This window comes from Fusarium proliferatum, assembly GCF_900067095.1.
Source record: "Fusarium proliferatum ET1 genome assembly, contig: FPRO_scaffold001, whole genome shotgun sequence".
Classification (NCBI taxonomy): Eukaryota; Fungi; Ascomycota; class Sordariomycetes; order Hypocreales; family Nectriaceae; genus Fusarium; species Fusarium proliferatum.
The window spans coordinates 4,198,850-4,219,715 of record NW_022194790.1 but is presented as its reverse complement, the minus strand read 5'-3'; the positions used below and the strand labels follow the sequence as shown (position 1 = coordinate 4,219,715).

Genomic DNA, 20,866 nt, shown 5'->3' with positions numbered 1-20,866 from the left:
AATTTAATTAACTGTGCCTCTCGTCGGGTGATGCATCAATACTATGGCGGCGGCTTGAATCCAAGATACTGTAAGGCGTGTAATATAGGTAGGTACTAGTAGGTTAGTAGGTAGGTAAAATTGCTACCCTGGAGGGGCAAGGTGGAGGGATTTATTGTACAGTATCAGTATCTAGGCCTCATGACCAAGCCCCACAGATGGAGACCTCCAATGAGATAATTCTCGGTATCTGGCGGGCGTGAAGGGGCTGATCTGATCTGATTGTTTTGTCAGAAATACTCTGCTGACTCTTTGGGCTTAACGTTTAACCTACTGGTGTTGTTGAGTTCGGCACGAACCTTTGGTCCCCGTCACCGACACTTTCAATGCTTGGTATAGTAACCACAGTTCAGTTGATGCCCGTGACTACTACCTACCTACCTACCTACCTACCTATGCAATGCATGGAGCGCTGCAGCCTCAGTAATGCTAGATACTAAGGGAGGTGCATGCAGGACATGGTAGCGCTCCATGGCTGCCGTAGGTTACCGTCCACGCTGCACTCTCTCTTCCCTGTCGTGAGCACGAGACCTTGGTTGACCTTGGACGATCTAGACCAGCGCTGATCAATTTATGTATCTATCATATCACATCCTTGCATGCACATACTCGACCTTGCAAAAACCACTCTCTCATCCTTCGTCTCTTTGTCTTCTCTTCCTCCACCTCGGATGCCCTCAATTCCCAATCTCAGTCCTCGATAACCTCAAAGAACAAACAAACCCCAACATAAGACCTCCAGCCACCTAGACCATCGTACCTAATTCATTTTTGGCCCGCTCAGAAACCCGCCCCCCCTCTCTCTTCCCCCCATCGAAGCCATATAGATCGTCCCCGGTCCGTGATTTCCTTAGCTCCAATCGCTTTTGAACCGAACCTACCTTACCTTACCTTGCTTGACCTCGCCTTGCCTCTCTTATTTCTAAACCTTGATCGCAATTTCTCCTTTTCCCTTCTCACAGAGACAACCTTCAGTCTGGGTTGTTTGCTTTTTCTTTTTTGGTCATTGGGAACATCATCACAGGCCATCGCAATCAAGCCTCATCTCTCTGGTATCGAGTGTTCGAGTCTTGGAGACAACCCCCAGATCCAGATCCAGCACGCTCAGGCCCTTCGATAGTACGATTTCGTACGATCTGCACGAGTCATTGGCGTACACGGATGAAATCGCTGGACGACGCGCAAAACAAAGATTGTCAATGAGCCACTGATTTTTTAATTTTTTAATTTTGACGTCCTCATCGTCCGCTTCTCATCATCACCAACGGCAGATCATTGATTTGATGGCAAGCTTCACAATTCCGACTGGCCTCGGACTAATACCACACAATACGCATTGAGCCCCATAATCCAACATCTCCTTACGGATCCCATCACCAAACCACGACAAATTAATTAATTGCTTGCTCCTACCAACAAATCGCAAGCCATCATCAGCTTCAACAGTAACAGAACCAGCCATGGCCGATAATTCAGATCACCGAATCAAGATCAACCCCCTCATGCCTCCTGCGAAGCAAGAGCGCATTCACATCTGGCGCACCGAAGTCGCTTCAGCCCTACACCTCCCCACGGCCCCGTCACTATCATCATCACTGTCGTCTTCATCTGCCGCCACTCCAGACCCCGACCCGGATACTTCGTTTGCCACACCTCCATCACCTGCTGGTTCCAAGTCGCGAAGCTTGTGGAAGCGCATCAGCTGGCGCTTTGGGCCCAAGAGACGCACCGCCGCCAACATGGCTGCCGCCACCGCCGAGCTTCCCCCGGATGGCCGCACGGCTATGTACCGCGGACTTGAGAACAGGGTGGCTCGTGGAGAGGACGCGAGGGACGAAGAAGGCGGCATTCTGGAGAGGGATAGCGAAGAAGGAAATGGCTTGAAGGAGAAGCAAGAGAGGTTGGCTCGAGCAGCCAGGCTACTCAATCGTCGCACCGAGGAGCGGTGACAGCGTCGCTAACGGACTGACGCATCAGCACTCGCTACCAAGCAAGGAATGCGTCTGCCATCTTTGCTTACGAACGGCCCGGTGCCAGCAATACATACTTCCTAATAGGCAGCCGGGGCCACGTCGACATGTGTCATGATATAGCATTTATTCTTCATTAATCAATGTCCTTAACAGACAATGCCACGTACCTAGACTAGCATGCACGTGTAAACCAATCCTTCTAATCCCAGGTACGAGAGACTATCACATTCGACACTTGTTCCAACCGACGTTTGACGTTATACATATGCAAAACTTCGGAAATCCCATAGCAGACGGTTCGCGAATATAAAGACGGAACACAAGCGCTGGGAAATGCAACCGTTCAACATCAGGAAAATGTCAGTAGAGAACAAATGTCACCAGTACAGAGACTCTGAGAGGCTTCAGATCGGAAAAGCCAAGGGGCAGCTTATACCGCCACTTTTTTTTCTCGGTACCCGTGAACATGAATGTATAGGGGGTTAATTTTTGGGGACAAGTCTTTGTTTAGAAACAACAGGAAACAATTCATCTCCATTGCCTCTCGTCAGGGGGGGTCACGTTTGAGAACGAACCAATAGACATGAACAGAAAACATAAAAGACATAAGACAATTGGGGGAAAAGCGTTAACATGAGAAAGCCTTCTTCGTGACGATCCATCAAGACGGGCTAAGCCCTGTCCACGTTCTTAATGACCAACAAGACGGGGATTGAGAGATACACAAATGCTAGGTGCGGAAAGTAGGCCAAAGAAAAAAAAGTGTGAAAAGGGGAGGAAACTTTGCGATTTATCTGCCAGGTAGAAAAAAAGAGAGAAAAAAAGACAAATAGCCGTCATCACTGAGTGTTGGCGGATCGAATTTTCCCTACTCCCCTTCTTCCCTTCTTACTAGTCCGACGGACAAACAAGACGAAAGATTCCACGCCGTACACTCTCCCTTGCCAGAAACCAGACCCTTTGTGATTCCTCCCTCTCCATCGCCATGGGAAAAAAGCAACGCACCGCGCAAAAAGAAGAAGCCTCGTACTATCATCCAGCCCGCCCAAGACAGGCCCAGCTATCCGTGTGTCCGGGGGCAGACAAGTGTAACCGGGGCAAGAATACGTCTCGGTTCCTATATGCCGAGACGCATGTGGTATCGAGGGGGATTATTGACAGATTTAGGAGGCAGCAGCAGGCGCAGGCTCCTCAGCAGGGGCGGCGGCAGGCTCAGCGGGCTTGGCAGCCTCGCCCTCCTCCTTCTTGGGGGCATCGGCAGCACCAGCGGCCTCGCCCTCAGCGCTGTCGCTAGAAGTCCAGAGGGTGAGGTTGTCTCGGAGGAGCTGCATGATCAGGGTGCTATCGCGGTAAGACTCCTCAGAGAGGGAGTCGAGCTCGGCAATAGCATCGTCGAAGGCCTGCTTCGCGAGGTGGCAAGCACGGTCGGGGGAGTTCAAGATCTCGTAGTAGAAGACGGAGAAGTTGAGAGCGAGACCCAGACGGATAGGGTGAGTTGGAGTGAGCTCAGTCTGGGCAACATCGGTAGCGCTCTGTGGTTGGGCAAAACTTGTCAGCGAGGGGCACCAGCGGCCCGGATCTTGCGGCATGTGACGGAGGTGGGGGGTAGTTAGGTTTTAATTTAGCCTTACCTTGTAAGCATCGTGGGCAGCGGTAGCAGCACCCTTGCGCTTCTCACCAGAGGCAAATTCAGCGAGGTAACGGTGGTAGTCACCCTTCCTATTCATCAGAAAGAAACACGGTCAGCTTCTCGATAACTAAATTAAAAAAATGGAGTGCAATTTTTTTTCCGCGGTGGAAAAAGCACGCATGGAGCGAGATGGGTGTAGTGCTGCGTGAGCGAGCACAAAAAGGGCGGAAAGACGAGGGGCCTCAGGCTAGAGGCGGGGAAGATAAAAACGCACATCTTGTGGTAGAAGACCTTGGACTCGCCGGTGGCAGCGTTAGGGATGAGGAAGTCGTCGAGGACATCGAGAACATCCTGGCAGACCTTCTCGAGCTCGGTCTCGATCTTGTTGCGGTAATCCTTGATGGTAGAGACGTGCTTGTCGGAGCCCTTAGATTCCTCCTTCTGCTCGATCGAGGAGATGATGCGCCACGAGGCACGTCGGGTGCCGACAACGTTCTTGTAGGCGACGCTGAGGAGGTTACGCTCGTCAACAGTGAGCTCTCCGCCCAGCTTAGCAACCTCCTTCATGTAGGTGACCATCTCATCGTAGCGCTCGGCCTGCTCGCAGAGGCGGGCCAGGAAGGTCTTGCTATAGTGAGGTAACACGTACGATGTCAGCGATGCGATGTCCTTCGAAGGGGATCTGGATTCCTAGACGAGCTGGACGAGCCAAGCTATTGGCAGGGCGCCGATAGCGTCGGAAGAGATCCGTGAGGGATGCTGTAGACAAACCTTTCACGCTATCACACCATGAGAGTCAGCATCAAGCATTTTGATCAGAGAGATGGGGATGAGGAGATGAGCGGGGAGGGGGATGGGATCGAGCAACACCGCCTGATGGCAAGTTGAGATGGCCTCTAGAGAATCGCAAGCTACATAGCCGAGGGTTCGAGGCCATGGACGAATCGTGAGTTTCGAGGGGGAACCTCATGGTGTTGTCACCGTTTGTCCATGTTGGGCTTCGATTGAGGGGCTGTGCGGCCTTCGGCGGGACAGGAGGCCGAGAGGGAAAAAGGGTAGAGCATCTCTAGAGAAGGATAGAGAAACTTGGAGGGAGAATACATACCTCGGTAGCCATTTTGGAAGATATTGGGAGTTGTTTGATAAGAAAAAAGGAAGTGGAAGTAGTCGTGACAGGGAGAAGAGAGGTTGAGTGAGAGATTGAATTTTTGAGGTTGAGAGTTGGGGGGCGCGTAGGGAGAGGGATGAGCAGAGGTAAGGTAGAGAGACCAGTGACTGGATTGGACTGAGGTGTAGTTAGGCGGGTCAGGCGTTGGGTGAGTGAGCGAGGTCAAGGTAGGTAGGTAGGTAGGTACCTGGGTACGTATTTTGCGCATTAGAATTGGACTTTGGCAGCGCCCTGTACTAATGGAATGGATGGATGGGAGCCAGCCGGACAGGCAGCGGGCAGGCCCCCAGTGCTGGCAGCTCCCCCCATGGAATGGATCGTTTCTAGGGGTGTATCGCCCAAGGAACAGCCTGGCCCGCCCGCCCAATCCCAGGGTCGCCTTGGGCCCGGGCTGTTGGCCTCTGGGCCTTTGACTCCCACTTCTTGGTAACTGTTTAACCCGCATATCTACATTAGTGCACCACAAACCCAGTCACCGCTCTAATAATGAATGGATCTTTTCAAGACAACCGACAGTGCCATTAACTGGAGAGAGAGGAGAAAATAGGGGAGCCGATATGATCTCCCCGTTTAGCGGAACATGTCCCCGTTGAAAAGTCCAGACGGAACCTGGTGCGCCATAGCTGCCCGCCTCATCTAAATTGTAGTGCATCCCAAATACTGAAGGTAAGGTCCGGGTAGCTTGGAGCAATCTGAGCCCAGTACCCGTAGTCTCAAATACCTACTGCGGAGCTGGGGTAGTAGAAACTCAAGGAACCTGGGCTTTGTCCTGGGCTGGCCCCAGGCTGCCATGCCATGCCATCCATGCCGGATGTAAACAATGCACAGGTAGCCACGTGAGCCTGAAAAAAGTGACGACAGAGATGAGCCCCCTTCCATTGATTTCACCCCTCTTCCACCAAACGAAAATAGTTTTCTAGGTAGCCGTTGTTTGATACGTGGTGCTCATTAGCCCTGGCAGTTGACGCCAATCTCTCCTCCAGTTCATTCACACAGGCCGCCTGTGTAGACACCCCTTTTCAGGTTTGATTCCTAGGAAATGGTGCTGATATGCACGTGCTAATGTCTCCTTTACGGCAAGCTACTTTTCGTAAGAGAAATCAATCACACAATGCTAGTTAGTTGTTGTCTCTGCATCATAATTGAATCAGCCTCATTGGGGCTGATGAGACGACTTCTATTGGGCCCTTGTCCTGGTTATCTCCAGGCCCGCCACGGACGGCAGCACGCATCTCACACACGAATCATGGCTGAAAGTCTGAGATCCGAGAGGCTTTCGACCAGTGATGATCCGTTGTTGTTTGCCCAGGACTGCCACTACCGCCAGAAGGCACGAGAGTCTACCATTCATACGCCTCCATAGTTAGATACTGAGCTTACCAGCGCATGACAATTCTATTCTGCTGGATTATAGGCCGTGAGAGCTTCGCACGAGATGAACTCATTTCCTGGGATCGTCCGTTATATTAACCGCCCACTCCAGAGTCCAGCGTTTAAGAGCTTATCAATCCAAACGCTTCGGCATAGTCTGGATTCTGTGACCCTGACCCTGACTCTGAGACGCCTGTTGCGATATATGTATCAAGTCAAGACCAAAACCACTACTCCGTATCTGAAACCCGGATCAAGATTTCTTACACAATCTCGACAACCCCTCCACAGCACTCGGACTCGTATCCATCAAGAAACAGAGCCCTATCTATGGAGTTCGTCAGAACTGATAGATACAGTGGCACTCTTTGCTGGGCTGGCTGGGCTGGCTGGGCTGCATCAAATCTCAAGATCTGCCTATCTCGCTCTGAACGGGTCAAATCCCTGCCTTGTGACTTGACACTTGATGTTTTTCATTCCGCTTGCTTCCAACCCCTCCATGTCATATCGTACGCCTCGATTTGCATCATCCTTGACCAGGAAATCCGCGAACCTGGATGCGGGAACTGTTTGGCTGGTTAGAGTTTGGTGATATCCTACTCGTTTCAAGATATTCCACTCTAAGGGCACACTGTAGCTGTCAAGTTCAAATCACTTGTAGGTTGTAGTCTTGTTCGTAACTAGCCCTGGCCGACTTCAACGAAGCCCTTCTTTTTGCAATCTGGAGCTAAATAGCAGCTCTGTCGCTCATCAAACCCCTGTTTATTAACTGAACCATTTCTCCTCTGATCCCACGGACCCATCTGCAATCATCCGAAGCCCACGTTCCACCAGAGCCATGGAAACCGGTTTTGCCTCATACAGTACAGACAGCTCAGCAGCAGGAATGTGCTGTTCTCCTTTCTTATCTCCTTCTTGTTATGGTGGGCATTCGAGATGATGGACTGTCTACATAGAAACAAGTCGACCAGGCTGGATAAGTATGAATTCCAGCAGCCTTCCCCAAGGTGAAATCTTTCTTTCAGGGACCTCTTTTTAGCGTGGGACCCCTCTTTATCACTTGACATGACTTTGAATAATCTTGGTTCAGCTTGTTTTGGTGGAGCTTTCCGCTCGGTCTAGCCCGTGGTCAGCGGGACCGGCTGGACCAGGTCACCAGAAAACCGTAGGACTTTGAACAACACGCTGGATATACTGGTTGGGACGGAGTAGAAAACATGGTCTCTTTCATCCATATGGTGGTTCTAGAATATGAGTCAATGGGTTTTAGACGCTTGAGACTACATTGAATTTGTCGAATACTTAATGAAATACATGACGAATTTGATTTCAAAAATGTTGAAGCTCCAGCTCTGCAAATGTGTTAATCCATCAAGTTCATATGCACGAGATATCTTAAAGCTGGCTTTTCCATGTCATCAACGCCTGCCAACTCCAACACAATAAGTTCAAAAAATCATAGCTCCTCCGTTTCCGGTGCTTGGTAACGTCCTCTGCCCCAATCTGCAGGGTCGCCTCCTGGTACACAGAGGCCGAGTCTCCAGAAGTAATCCCGATGAGCAAACAGCAGTTGCCATAGCTTGAATCTAGAAGGGAATCCGTTCAACTCTGCCAATTTGTCCGAGGCCGTTAGAAGGCCCTTGACGTGGAACAAGCGGCGTATCGTCATCCATAACGAGTCGTCTGCCCCGGAGATGCATTTCGGATCGTTGTCGCCGGTACACATGTAAATATCGGCTTCAGAAGGGCTTAGCTCCTTTTTGGCGATGTATATCTCCCCTGCGTGTGACTTGTAGCCCCATTCACCCAGAGGAAGCAGAGGCACGGGGTCTTCCTTGTGAGTAACCCGCCTGTATTGTCGCCCCTCGAGATCATCTTGGCCATCTAGATGGAAGACTTCATCGACGAAGTGGGCGAGCCCTTCATTCCCAACTCGGGGCTCACCAAAGGTCGTGACTATGACGTCCTGCCACCCCATAGATACCTTGAGCTCCAGTGCAGCGAGGCAAGCGACGGAACCTCCCAGGCTATGACCTACAAGCTGAACAGGATAAGAAGGATATTGGAGCCTCAGCTGTCTCAATTGTGGAAGTACGAGGCTTCGGGCATTCTTCCAGGACTGGAGGAACCCCATGTGCACTGTACAATTTGTACATTGATGCTTCGGTTCGTCAGGCGGGTTTTCTCCGTCGTGGTCAGGAGATGGGTACGGCACATACTCTTGCGGCACAGTACTCAGATCGACAATCGTGTTGGCGATGCTGTAGGTACCACGGAAGGCCACCACGATAGCAGGCTCACCGGCCATGTAAGCGTCATTGTCTCCGCGTTGCCTCACACCGTGATCCACAGCGATATAGCCGCAACTGTCACTGAGCAAAGGGCCAGTGTTCCACGTATTGATGAGATCGAGACTGGGAAACTCGCTGCAGCGCGAGACACAGTCGAAGGGTTTCCTGACTCCTGTGGTGCCAATACAATAGGCAATGTCGACGAGCCGCGACAGACGCTCGAGTGTTGCAAATAAGGGAACGGATATGCCGTAGGGCTTAATACAAGGACCATTACTGCTGTGTCTGAGTATTGAAAATGGATTGCTAAGAGCGAGGCAGGAAGTGATGAGAACCAGCTGAAGAGTCAGTGTTCTCATCGTGTTGACGGGCCTGAGTCGCATGGTGTAACGTGGTGCTCTATGCTGATAGTTGCAAAGTCTGAACAGTTGCAAACGCGTCCATAAATGCGCTGGGTTTTTTTTTTGTTTTTTTTTTCAATAGTGGGAAAGATCCCTAATACTCGATCTGCGTTGTAGAATCAATTTCTAGTAACGACTCAGAAGTTCTCCGAATTGAGAGTGGACGGGATGACGGTAAAGGAGCAATGCATCATTGAGAAAGTGTTGAGGACTATTTGACTTTAGCCTCAACACACATAATGATGAGAGCTGAAATAGCAGGTAGATCAAATGAAGTGGTCAAGATCAGGGTTGACAGGTCTCGTGAATAATACTTCAAACTGTTGAGGTCATACGGCACATGTGCTAGAATTGGCGGTACCTACCTAGGCCAACAAACGACCAATAGGAAGGGAGCGTCATTTGTTCCCTCTATTTAGAGCCAAATGAGACACTCTGAGTGGTCATTGAGAGTACACTACCCCGGATTGTAGACCCACTTTACATTCTTTCACGCTGGAGGCAGAAGTCGGCTTTTGTTCCTGAATAAATGATCTTGGAGAAATCACGAACAGAGTGCGCTGCTCATCTTGAAGCTTTGTGCTGAATCTCTATCCATTCGTGGTACTAATGGGACACTATCGCTGTCTTCTCTCGCCTCACTGCCATCCTCATACGTCCACTCTAGTCTTGTCCAAGTGACAAGGTAGCCCGCCTGACTATCAGGCAGACTAGATTCTGCACGGCTCAAGATCACGAGATCTTACTTATCACGGACCGAATTCTCAAGAAGGGGGAGCCTCCCTCACGGGTTGAAGGCTAGTAAATGCCGACTTCTGGTCTGTCGAGTTGCTGGAGCAGCCGCCAGTCCTGGCACACTTGACGTTGAGAATGATGCTACCACTGGCCTCATATGGTACAGATCTATTGGGCCGCTGTCAATGCATGTTTTCTCTTCAAGATCGAGGAGTCAAGACTTACCCATCCTGTTGTTGGCAGACCTTCTCCATCATCCATAGCTTCTTGGTATCATCAGTCCAGATGAACTCCACCGCGTCGTTGTCACACGCAAAACGATCTCTGCCCCCCAACCCCGTAATGGCCTTTGAAGAAGCGTTCTTGTGGCAAGAGGTCGTCAATTTGGTGTCCTGGTCGAAGAATACAAAGTCAAAGCCACTGAGCGTCTTGCCGCTGTCTTTAGACTCTGCCTTGAAGTTCCGGATGCGGTAGGTATCGGGTAGTGTGCAGCCATTATCTTCAGCACTGGTCTCGAGAAGAGAAAGACTCTGGGGAACTGCGTAAAGATGTGCGGCCCAAGTTGCGGGCAAAGCAGAAAGAAACAAAAGTCCGAATTTCATCGTGAGAGTATTTGAGGAATGTAGTATGTGTGTTTGGTATGAAGTGAGAGGTTGTATACCTACTAATTAGCAAAGGTATGTTAATTCGTGAAGTTTGATGTTGTCAGACAGCAGATTTTCAACTCGAGACATGACTAGCGAAGTAGGTAGTTTATAAGTCCATCAAAAGCCATATGGAGAACACGACGTCAGAGCATCAACCGCTCCGAGTGGTTTTCTCCTTGCTTCACCGAACACGCGGCCTAGTAACCCATTAAATCGGGCCTGCTCTAGATTCCAGCGCTGTCGTGCAATGCAATCCAATTCCACCCGCAGATCCTTCTACGTCCGCAAGGAGACATAGAGTTGAAGGGATGGGAGGCGAGGATCCAACAACCAGGCAGTGCAATTGATTGGATGTCGATCGTGTTTCATGTTTGCTGGGTCGGAGCCTCGGATGTTTATTATTATGGAATATCCATATAACACAAGCAAGCGTCTGAGCGGCGTCAAGTTATTCTTAGCTACAGTACAGATGGCCAACAAAGCTGTTGCTGTTGGGTAGCACAAGAATAGAAACGTGATCTCTTCGTGCAAAAGCGTTGGACTGAGAAGCGATGAATTTCCGAGTTCTGCTGGCAGGCTGGTTACATTTTCTGTGTTTCCCTTTAACACAAGGAAGATTGGAGGATGATCCCTTGGAGACTCGGTTGTCGATCGCAATGCACAAAGTATCGTCGTACCTTATTTGACCTCCTTTGTGGATTGGAGGCATCCAAGATCATACAGCACCTCTATGAACATGGCCTGTTGCTGGATAAGGCCGAGTGGATAGATATTCATGCTGATCCTGGGCCATATGGGATTGAGTATGAAAAGGCAAAGACTTTCTATAATGTTAACCCTAGCCTTCAAGACATGATGCCATATCCGTTTGATTTGAGCATGATCAGCATCATTGTTTCTCGTAAGAGTCAAGTCATGTTTGAAACTCACAGTTGACGGTTCATGATGCCAAGTGCTGTTCTTCATTTTTATATATCCGTGTTAGTCTAGTCTACGGATAGGTAGTCCTCTTCTAAGCTCTGATGAGCCGTCGTCTCACACATCAGATAGATCCACCCGCCATCAAATGCCATTTCCAGGTTGATGTGGGGTACGCACAAAATGCAAACTCCGGTTACCCTTCGGCACGTGACCCACAGATTTGCAAATTTTGGACTAAGCTAAGCTAAAGATCCCCTCGTCTTTTCTGATCCTGTTGGAAATATTCTCGTCACCTCACGATCCAACTAACCCATCCAGCAACAATGGCCGCTGAAACCGCTCGATCTGGCCTGGCCGTCGGCCTCAACAAGGGTCACGTACGTCTTTCTGTCGCAGTCTCACCTCGTGGAGGATCTCTGCTTTGTCTTCGCCTTCGCGACGGATGAGGGCTCGACAACCACCGAACTAGCAGACGATGGACGCTGACATTTGTCGCCGATATTACAGAAAACCACTCCCCGTGTCGTCAAGCCCCGTGTTTCCCGAACCAAGGGTCACCTGAGCAAGCGCACCGCTTTCGTCCGTGAGGTCGTCAAGGAGGTTGCTGGGTAAGTCAGATATTATCTTTGGGATCAGAGCTTGGATTGGAAGGCAATGGATGGGGGATGCTGGGCGTGGCATTTGCGCCGCGAGTTCAAGGCCTAGTCGCCAGCATGTACCCTATCCATTGGAGGAGTTTTCAAATATGTGCTCGAACTTTTTGCTAACCACCATTCCTCACAGCCTTGCCCCCTACGAGCGCCGAGTCATTGAGTTGCTCCGCAACTCCAAGGACAAGCGTGCCCGTAAGCTCGCCAAGAAGAGAGTATGTCGAACCCAGACACCGCAATCACCCCACGATATAAGTACTAACTCGCAGCGTAGCTCGGTACCTTCGGTCGTGCCAAGGCCAAGGTTGACGAGCTCCAGCGCGTCATCGCTGAGGCCCGCCGTACTGGTCACTAAATCAACTCGGTTTGATCTGATTTTTGGGAATCTGGCACCGAACGGGGTTCGCATGGATTGGCGTGGTCACGATTTGATCGATTAAAAAAAATTAACGGCTTGGACGCTCCGTGGCAGGGATTTAGCTGCGGGTCACCGGAATACCAACACTTTCAAGAGGTTTATGGCGTAATGATCAAGCCATGTTCCAATCTGTCTTTCGTGATGAGTGACGCCTCCCCTTCATTTTCGAATTTACATCCGTTGCATGCAATATGTTTTCATGACCTCTGGATTTCGCTGTTTTGCGCTATGAAAAAGCTACCTTAAACCAACGCCACCAATGATGGTTAATGCAAACTCCGCAACGTTTCTAAACTGCCACTATTGTCTATTTCTTGCCCAGCTTGAGCCACTTGGGTATCTTCTTGCCAGTCTTCTCTCCTGGGCCCTCGCCCTTCTCTGTTTGTGCTGGCCGAGCAACAGGTACTTCCTCTTCTTGATCATTCGAGGCGATGAGCTCGGGCACCTTGACCTGCTGGCCCTTTTGAGCAATGTTGGCCTTGAGAAATGGCTCCTTCCGTACGGCTGATGGTACAGCATCGTCCCAGACCAGGTTGATCAAAGTGCGCCCAGATAGTTTATACGCCTTGATCAATCCGTTGCTGGGGCTGGGATCGTCTTTGATCACAATCTTGGTCCCAGGAAGAACAAGATGAAAAGGTTGGTTGTTATGGGCCATAACATGCCGAACAGCATCGTAGAGGAACTGGCCACTGTGAGAGGGACTTACTTCCCAGTCGCTACTTGTGTTGTCCGGAAATCGAACTTTGACGAGAATAGATTTGATTGCGTTGATCCTTGCGGCCTCTGCAGCAGCCTTCTCTTCCAATTCACGATCTGATAGTAGACGCTTGTTCCTCGAATCCCCCTGAAGCCGAGCTTGATGGAGTTGCGCATGAGCGATTGTAGGTGCAAAGTCAGCGTCGTTAGCGGGAGCTAAGGCCGCAGCAGGCGTTGATCCTGAAGGAGCAAGGAAAACGTTGATAGGTGTCAGAGGATCTCCGGGCCGAGAAGAGTCGATGTCCATGTTATCCTCATCAGTAGCCTTGGGCTCTGTTTCTTGTTGAATGGGGCCTGGTTCATGTGTCTGTTCTACTTGATTATCCGTCATCTGCGAGTCCTGTGTCTCCCTTTGGGCTTGCTCTTCTAGTTTCTGTGCCCCTTGTTCTGCTGCAACCTCGACCTTTGTAGCTGGAGCTTCTGCTTTCAGGTCTTCATCTTCGGTGTCTTTGAAGAACTGGCCAATTTCTGTCATTGCATCGTAAAGTGTTTTGTCTGTCTTTCGGTAGTCCAAACGAATCAGGACACTCCCTGAGTTGTATCCTAGTTGCGATAGTGTCTTCTGGAAATCGGCAAAGGTTGCAAGCTCTCGTCCCATAATGTTGAGAACCGGTGTTTCGTAGTAAAGCTGTCCGCTACCGCTCCCTATATCACCACTCATTTGCGCGATTCCGCGGCCGGTAATATTGATGTTCCTTCCATTGCTGGCCTCTCCGCTCTCGAACTGGCGGAGAACCTTCCATATGGTGAGATCGCTGGGGAACTTTTGAATCAAACGGCCACCGGGTATTTCGCGACCCTCGGGTGGAGGGACTTGGAGGGCGACTTGGATAGCAGAAGGTGTTTTCGACTTTTGGACAAGTTCAAGTTTTGCGCCTGGCGACAGACCAGAAGTTCGGAAGGGGACAGATAAATCTACTGTTTTTTGTCGGTGTCTATACGTTAATCTCGTTAGCTACTTGCTCAGCGGAAGAGCCTAGCTCGAGCATGTGGTACCTACTTGACAAGATATTTATCACTGGACAGGTTGAGTCTTCTGCAAGCTTCCTCCAACACATCAATAAGGTACGTTCCAGGGTTGACTTTGATAGTAGCTCGCCGTAGGTCGGTGGCTATCACCACGACGTTGGTCGCCATTCTTCAGAAGGTGTAGGTAGGTAATAAGAAGATGAGGTGTAGGGTTGAAGCTGCACCCTTATTAGACTAACATGAATTCATTAATAAAGGACAGGATGGTCACTGGGGATGGATGTTGAGCTCGGTTGGCAGTGATGTAAGCAGCCAGTGTGTGTGAGTCGAGTGGTCAACAGCGGGGTTACGTACGGAGGTAGTACTACGTAGGGTGATCTCAGCTACCTCAGTACCTACCAAGAGACAGCTCCAGCAGGCAGCCAGCCAGCCACGGGTTGGGACCACCTCGAATTACTCTCTAAGCTACTAGAAGCTTCTAAATGAACCTCCCAACCTCAAGCACCTGGGTTAGGTGAAAACGGAAATTTCAAAGGCTCTCTAAATAAGAGCATTAAATAAACAATTACCCAAGCTTAGGCAAAATCTGCTGTTTGATACTAAACCAAGGTATGCGCATTGTTCTAAACCATTGTTTGCCTTTAAAGAAATGTTGTGTAGTTCACCTAGAAATTTCTCGGGAGTTTCGAGTGCTCAAACCTTTACGGCACCCCTATATGGCCATTTGAAATACATGAAAACTTCTGTGAATTGGCTGCTAGAGTCTGAAGTAGCTGTTTCGTTCTAATCATTCCTCTCTTCTCCACCTGCGATTTCGAACTCGACTATATGCTCGCTTACGTAATTCGGGTAACTGAGCCTCAGCCGCCACAGCTAGGTTGTACTTAGGCTGCTCTAACAGACGTGGATCTGCCTGCCCGGCCACGCCAGACCGTGTTTGCCTTGCAGCCCGCCTGTACGTACCACGGACCTTAGCAGCAACCTCATTGCACTGCACCTTCTGTAGCTCCAACCCAGTGACGGGAGCTTCAACTGTCCAACTCGCACTCCATCCACTCCACGCCAGCTTCTCTTCTACAACCCCACGACGCGAAGATACGATACGAATTAGCGACTGCAAAGTTTACGGCTTCGCATAACGAATCACCGCCTTCCTTGTCCCCGAGTTCCTCTCGATAAGACGGCCGCTGGTTGACGTCGATTCCCCGACCTCGCATCTACCTTTCTACCTTCAAGAAGTCATCATGGTAAGTTGACCTCCGGCGAGCCAATCTCTTTTTTACACTAAGCTAATCATGCAACCCAATCAATAGTCCTCTCCTTTCTCGATAAGTTCGTCTCGGTCGCCTGCCATTATACCAGCCTTCATCCATAACTAACATCCCTCTTCCAGACGGCGGCGCCTGTGTCGCCATGGTCGGAAAGGACTGCGTCGCTATCGCATGCGATCTTCGCCTCGGTCTCCAGGCTCTTACTGTGTCCAATAATTTTCCCAAGATCTTCCAGTACGGCGACGTCTTCTTAGGTCTCACTGGCCTGGCTACCGATGTCAACACCGTGAGCGACCTCTTCCGCTACAAGGTCAACATGTATCGCCTGCGTGAGGAGCGCTCCATCGCCCCTCGAACCTTTGCCAACCTCGTTTCCTCATCTCTCTACGAGCGCCGTTTTGGACCTTACTTTGTGTCTCCTGTTGTTGCTGGTCTTGATCCTAAGACTGGCAAGCCTTTTATCTGTGGATTCGATAGTATTGGCTGTATCGACTTTGCTAAGGACTTCATTGTCTCTGGCACCGCTTCGGAGCAGCTTTTTGGCATGTGCGAGGGTCTCTGGGAGCCTGATCTGGTATGCAAATAATGACAAAGCAGCTATACATCGTCCGAGTTCGGCTGCTGCTCCGCTCAAGAGCGAAATGCTGATATTATTACTTACAGGAACCCGATGCCCTCTTTGAGACCATCTCTCAGTCGTTGCTCAACGCTGTTGACCGTGATGCCCTTTCAGGCTGGGGTGCTCACGTTTACATCATCGAGAAGGACAAGGTCACCAAGCGATTACTAAAGGGACGACAGGACTAGAGCGGCGGTGTAATGGACAAATCTACACGAATAGAGCGGGACGAGGAGTGGTTTATGTATCTTGTATGAATACATACTCGGCCAATATCAACCGCTGGGTAATGAGAATGCATGTCTTCGTCTTGCTTTCAACCCTCTTCGTGTCACAGGCTTTGATACTCCAAGAGTGAATGAATTCATGATTTGATTTAGCTCTATCAATTGGCCGATATCGACATTGTCCACTCCTATGGGGATCGAATCGATTGCGAGACTCCATATTCAGCTTATCCTACTTGAGCAGGACCGCGAAGGCTTCGCAAGGTGCCAGTTTGGTCTCACCACTGTTTAACTCATCAATTGTTCTTCCAGTAGAGCTGACCAGCACCTCTCGAGTCTTGCCAGGTAAAGACCACGCAACTGTATCGGTTGTGAAGTTACATACGATGAGAGCAGTCTCTCCATTGTCGGCCGTTCGTGAGTATGCAAAGACTTTCGAGTTGGACTCGTCAACGAGTTGGAAGTTTCCATACACAAATATGTCCAGGAACTCCTTTCGTCTCTGCAGAACTTTGCGATAGCAGCTATACACAGAGTTGGGGTCTGAAGTCTGGGATGCAGCGTTGATTTCCTTGTAGTTATCGTTGACTCTCATCCAAGGCTTAGCATCAGCAGTAGTAAAGCCAGCGTTGGGGCTTGCATCCCATTGCATGGGAGTTCGGGCATTGTCACGAGATTTCTTCTGATACTCAACCTTGTAGGTGTTTCGAGCCGCCTCATCATCGTTTCTGTGAAGACTGAGGGGGATGTCAGTGAAATGTGTTTAGCAGCTGGATTCTCTGACTTACTCCCAATGCCGAAGGCAGTCAAGGTCCTTGTATTCTTCCAAACCCCAATCCTTAGGGACATTGGTCATTCCGATCTCCTGTCCTTGGTAAATGAAGGGCGTGCCCGACTGGAAACCTAAGAAGATGGCGATAAGCTTCGCACTATCCACCCGATGCTCGGTGTCATCGTGAACAAAGCGACTGACAGCCCTTGGCTGGTCATGGTTCTCCAAGTAAAGGGCGTTCCAGCCTTCATTGTCGTACATGAACTTCTGCCACTTGAGAGTGGTGGTTTTGAGCTCAGAAAGGTCCCAAGATCTAGGTGTGAACTTGCCGCCAACACCATGATCGAGATCCATCCTGCGAGTTGATCAGCAATTTTTATACGTCTGGTGTTGGAAACCTTGACTTACAACTCAAAGTGGAAAATCATGCTCAACTCTCCGCGGTCACCACGGACAGCCTTGATCAACTCACGCTCATCGTGCACACAGGGCATCTCACCCACGCTGAAAGCATCGTACTCTTGCAGAATAGCACCAATCTCTTTGAGAAACTCGTGGCATCGGGGACCACAAGCGTAGAATTCATGACCACGAAGTACAGTCTTATCGGAGTCGGGGAATGCCTGGTCCTTACTGACAAAGTTGATGACATCCATGCGGAAACCATCGGCGCCTCTGTCGAGCCAGAAGCGCATGACATCGTGAACTTGTTTTCTGACTGCTGGGTTTTCCCAATTAAGGTCTGGCTGTTGTTTGCAGAAGAGGCAAAGATAGTATTCATCTGTGGTTTCGTCGTACTCCCAGGCACTTCCTATACATTCGTTAGCCGGGACACTCATAATGAAAAGCTTCTGCGTGCTCACCTTGGAAATGAGCGTCCCAGTTATTGGGAGGGTGTCTGTTTCCTTTGGAGTCGTACTTTGCAGGCTTCCAGATATACCAATCACGATAAGGGTTGTCCTTGGACTTTCGAGACTCCCTGAACCACTCATGCTGATCACTGGTATGATTCATGACCAGATCGAGAACGAGCTTCATGCCTCGTTCATGGAGCTTGTCCTTGAGGACATCAACATCTGAGACATCACCATATGGAGGGTCAATTGTGTAATAGTCGCTGATATCATACCCCTAAGGTTTGTTAATATACGGTGCAATATTGCTGCTTTTTGGGAAGGGGTAACACACCATATCAACCTGGGGGCTCTTGAAGATTGGTGAAAGCCATACGATATCGACCCCCAAGTCTTTGAGGTAATCAACTCGAGAGATGATGCCCTTCAGGTCTCCAACACCAGAGCCAGTGGAATCTTGGTAAGAAGCAGGGTACACTTGATACACCGAGCTCTCTTTCCACCAGGCTCGCAAACTTTGATCCGTGCTACCCATGATTACAGAGAGCTAGGTTGATGCTGGCTCTGGAGGGCGCTACGGTGATATAGTCTGCAGCCTGTTAGTTATATACACTTCCACATGGGCTCTCAGCACGTGGGACGGCCGCTCGTGATCAAACACCAACTCACGATGAACCAATTCAAGCCACTTTTCTTCGGCAGTACCGTGCACTTTCACGGGTGTATCGACAGGTCGTATATGGCACAAAGATGATCTGCAACAGCGCCAATCCAGTAAAGAGGCTTGAATGAAGCTGGCGTCGAACTGCAGGGTGTTATGTGCTGTCACACAGCGTCTCGTTAAGCTCTGTCGTGAGACAATTTTTACAGCGTATTGACGAGTAGAACGACTTCGGTAGTTGTTATTCTATTTAATAGCCTTCACGGAGTAATTCCCGGAGAGATTCTGCGGATCGATAGTGGTGACTGATCTGCCCCTCTCTCCAGGGTAAATTGTTCGCTGGTGAGTGAGATATTTACAGCCAACATGGTACGAGATCTGCAACATCATGTTTTTGAGAAAGTTATGATGTGTTCTTATCTGTTTGCTTGTCCGACGTGATGTGGAGCCTCATGTGGGAGATGGTTTACTGTGAGTTGAGAAGGGGTGGCAGATGAAGCCCAAGTGTAGATTATGATAGATCATGCAAGCTAGGTATTGTTCAGAGAGGAGCAGAATACCTGGATGTGGAAGATAGGACGGAAAGTCTACCCAATTCACAGCTAGATAGGTAGGTAGTGGGCAGGTCAAAGAAAGGGAAAATGTTCCCTACCTAACATAATATTCAATTTCATTGTCGCCGACCAGCTTTCGTACCTTAGTAGGTTGGTAGACTACACTACTTGTCTAGTAGGTAACTTACCCAAATATTCATACCTAGTAGGTAGTCACACTAATCTGCCATGATGTAGGAAACCAAAAAGCGACATGTCGTCCAAACTCAAAGCGTTGTGTTAACGATAAAGCATGCAGAGGCTGAAAAGGGCCATCCCTGGACCACAGTAACATCAGCATCCGTGTAACCCGTCTTAGCTGTTTTCAATTGCAACCATTGGATGCATCGGATGCAAAAACAAGGTCCGTCTACCACTGGTAACCGGCAGGACAATAATAGTTCCCTGTACTGTTGCGGACGAGTGAGCATGGTGATCAAAGAACCGACAATACGTGCCGAATGATTGCACTGCTGCAGGATGAATGGATGCGCTATAACATGGACAAGACCTATCAACGTTACAGATCAGAGTACGCGAGTCTTCTCGTTTCACGGCGTTGCTATAATTAAACTGGACTTGTCTCATCAGACCAATCATCCACACAGGGATGATAGAATTTGTTTGAGCCATGGAGCATTCCAACTTATTTCCTACCGTAGACTACTTCACTTTAGTCGCCAGGGGTCGATTCGAGCAATGGTAAATTGCTCACTGCATTCTAATTCCCAAGCCCAAGATATGGTTATACAGTGTAAGCAGGTACACATAGTAAGTTTTCGAGTCACAGCAGCCAACCCAACACTCAGGATAATGACAGTCTCTGTTACACAGAACTCAACGTTACAATCGACTCATAAAGGACCGACCATAGGATTGTGGCACGTGAAATCTGTCTACAAGGGCAAATACCGATCCCAATAAAGACACAACAGCTGATTTGCAGAATACGAAAACCGACAAGACACTATCGCAAACCCCGGTCCAACGCTCTGCTCATTGCAGAGGAGGTCTATGTATGTACCAACAAAGGAACCATCGAAAAGAGATGGGAAAAAGCAAGCAGCGTCTTCAAGACCCTGAATGGGACCGGAGCATGGGTCTCGTCTGTTCTGTACATGGTTAGTATGTCATTTGGTATGTAGCTATTGCAGCCGGGATATTGAGATTCACTCTCTGCGCACACAAAGGCTATGATTTGGGCATTGTTTAATTGTGGATTATTTTGCGAGATGAGAAGATCCACGATGTGCAGGGCTTGTTTCTCTGCGAAGTCTCTGGCTAAGATTGTATTTGATTGCTGTGCAGCAGCATGTATTCAGCAAACTGGGATTTACTACGACTTACAAGACAGCCGGAGCCAAAGCAAGTTCGAGTGATTAACGAATTAATTATCAGATTCAAAGTGTAGCGAGCGGCGAGCGCGTGGTACGTGCGATGCCATTTCCGTGCATACATATGAGATTGGATGACGCTACCTGAGGGTACCTGAGATTAAGTATTTCCGTATCCGTACAGCTATGGAGCTCTCAGTGTTGATTTGCTCTAGCAGTCCCAAAGTCTAGGGCGTACGCACATGGAATTAAACAATAGGCGCTTTGCATTTGCATTTGCTACCTACTATACCTACTGAACGGGTCATGGACAAACCGGAGACACAGCATCTGCCATTCGCCTGGAAATATGCAACGGGAAGGCAGATTCACTTGGACGATAAATCATCTTCCCGATAAAAGAGAATCGATCTGGGAAAAATATTGTTTATTTAGATCTCGTACGAGCAACAACAGTATTGTCGATTGTGAGGTGGAGTTTGCTTCACCACAAACAGGGGACTCAGGTACACCTGAATCTTAGAATCGGGCGTAACAGTGAACCTTCAGTACCTTGCCCTGAC

General features: G+C 49.4%; 8 protein-coding genes across 8 annotated transcripts; 3 read left to right on the top strand and 5 right to left on the bottom strand.

The window, feature by feature from the left end:
* Nucleotides 1–1,499: 1,499 nt before the first annotated feature.
* FPRO_00704 (uncharacterized protein) lies at nucleotides 1,500–1,988 on the top strand (the record flags this gene model as incomplete). The annotated part of the gene is made up of 1 exon (XM_031223470.1): nucleotides 1,500–1,988. The coding sequence occupies one exon, from the start codon at nucleotides 1,500–1,502 to the stop codon at nucleotides 1,986–1,988; it is 489 nt and encodes a 162-aa protein (XP_031075767.1).
* Nucleotides 1,989–3,175: 1,187 nt separating this feature from the next.
* On the bottom strand, nucleotides 3,176–4,759 carry FPRO_00705 (putative 14-3-3-like protein; the record flags this gene model as incomplete). Its single annotated transcript, XM_031223459.1, has 5 exons — nucleotides 3,176–3,544; nucleotides 3,644–3,731; nucleotides 3,917–4,270; nucleotides 4,414–4,421; nucleotides 4,748–4,759. 5 exons carry the CDS (start codon nucleotides 4,757–4,759, stop codon nucleotides 3,176–3,178), a joined length of 831 nt encoding a protein of 276 aa, XP_031075766.1.
* A 2,878-nt stretch (nucleotides 4,760–7,637) lies between these two features.
* FPRO_00706 (uncharacterized protein) lies at nucleotides 7,638–8,855 on the bottom strand (the record flags this gene model as incomplete). Its single annotated transcript, XM_031223447.1, has 1 exon — nucleotides 7,638–8,855. The coding sequence occupies one exon, from the start codon at nucleotides 8,853–8,855 to the stop codon at nucleotides 7,638–7,640; it is 1,218 nt and encodes a 405-aa protein (XP_031075765.1).
* Nucleotides 8,856–9,637: 782 nt separating this feature from the next.
* On the bottom strand, nucleotides 9,638–10,210 carry FPRO_00707 (uncharacterized protein; the record flags this gene model as incomplete). Its single annotated transcript, XM_031223436.1, has 2 exons — nucleotides 9,638–9,776; nucleotides 9,834–10,210. The coding sequence occupies 2 exons, from the start codon at nucleotides 10,208–10,210 to the stop codon at nucleotides 9,638–9,640; spliced, it is 516 nt and encodes a 171-aa protein (XP_031075764.1).
* A 1,289-nt stretch (nucleotides 10,211–11,499) lies between these two features.
* Nucleotides 11,500–12,181, top strand: FPRO_00708 (putative 60S ribosomal protein L36; the record flags this gene model as incomplete). Its single annotated transcript, XM_031223425.1, has 4 exons — nucleotides 11,500–11,553; nucleotides 11,684–11,784; nucleotides 11,960–12,041; nucleotides 12,101–12,181. 4 exons carry the CDS (start codon nucleotides 11,500–11,502, stop codon nucleotides 12,179–12,181), a joined length of 318 nt encoding a protein of 105 aa, XP_031075763.1.
* A 370-nt stretch (nucleotides 12,182–12,551) lies between these two features.
* FPRO_00709 (uncharacterized protein) lies at nucleotides 12,552–14,140 on the bottom strand (the record flags this gene model as incomplete). The annotated part of the gene is made up of 2 exons (XM_031223414.1): nucleotides 12,552–13,938; nucleotides 14,004–14,140. 2 exons carry the CDS (start codon nucleotides 14,138–14,140, stop codon nucleotides 12,552–12,554), a joined length of 1,524 nt encoding a protein of 507 aa, XP_031075762.1.
* A 1,076-nt stretch (nucleotides 14,141–15,216) lies between these two features.
* FPRO_00710 (putative 20S proteasome subunit beta3) lies at nucleotides 15,217–16,050 on the top strand (the record flags this gene model as incomplete). Its single annotated transcript, XM_031223403.1, has 4 exons — nucleotides 15,217–15,219; nucleotides 15,286–15,304; nucleotides 15,366–15,817; nucleotides 15,907–16,050. 4 exons carry the CDS (start codon nucleotides 15,217–15,219, stop codon nucleotides 16,048–16,050), a joined length of 618 nt encoding a protein of 205 aa, XP_031075761.1.
* Nucleotides 16,051–16,321: 271 nt separating this feature from the next.
* On the bottom strand, nucleotides 16,322–18,250 carry FPRO_00711 (putative alpha-glucosidase (maltase); the record flags this gene model as incomplete). Its single annotated transcript, XM_031223392.1, has 5 exons — nucleotides 16,322–16,826; nucleotides 16,878–17,216; nucleotides 17,270–17,672; nucleotides 17,725–17,992; nucleotides 18,050–18,250. The coding sequence occupies 5 exons, from the start codon at nucleotides 18,248–18,250 to the stop codon at nucleotides 16,322–16,324; spliced, it is 1,716 nt and encodes a 571-aa protein (XP_031075760.1).
* Nucleotides 18,251–20,866: the final 2,616 nt, after the last annotated feature.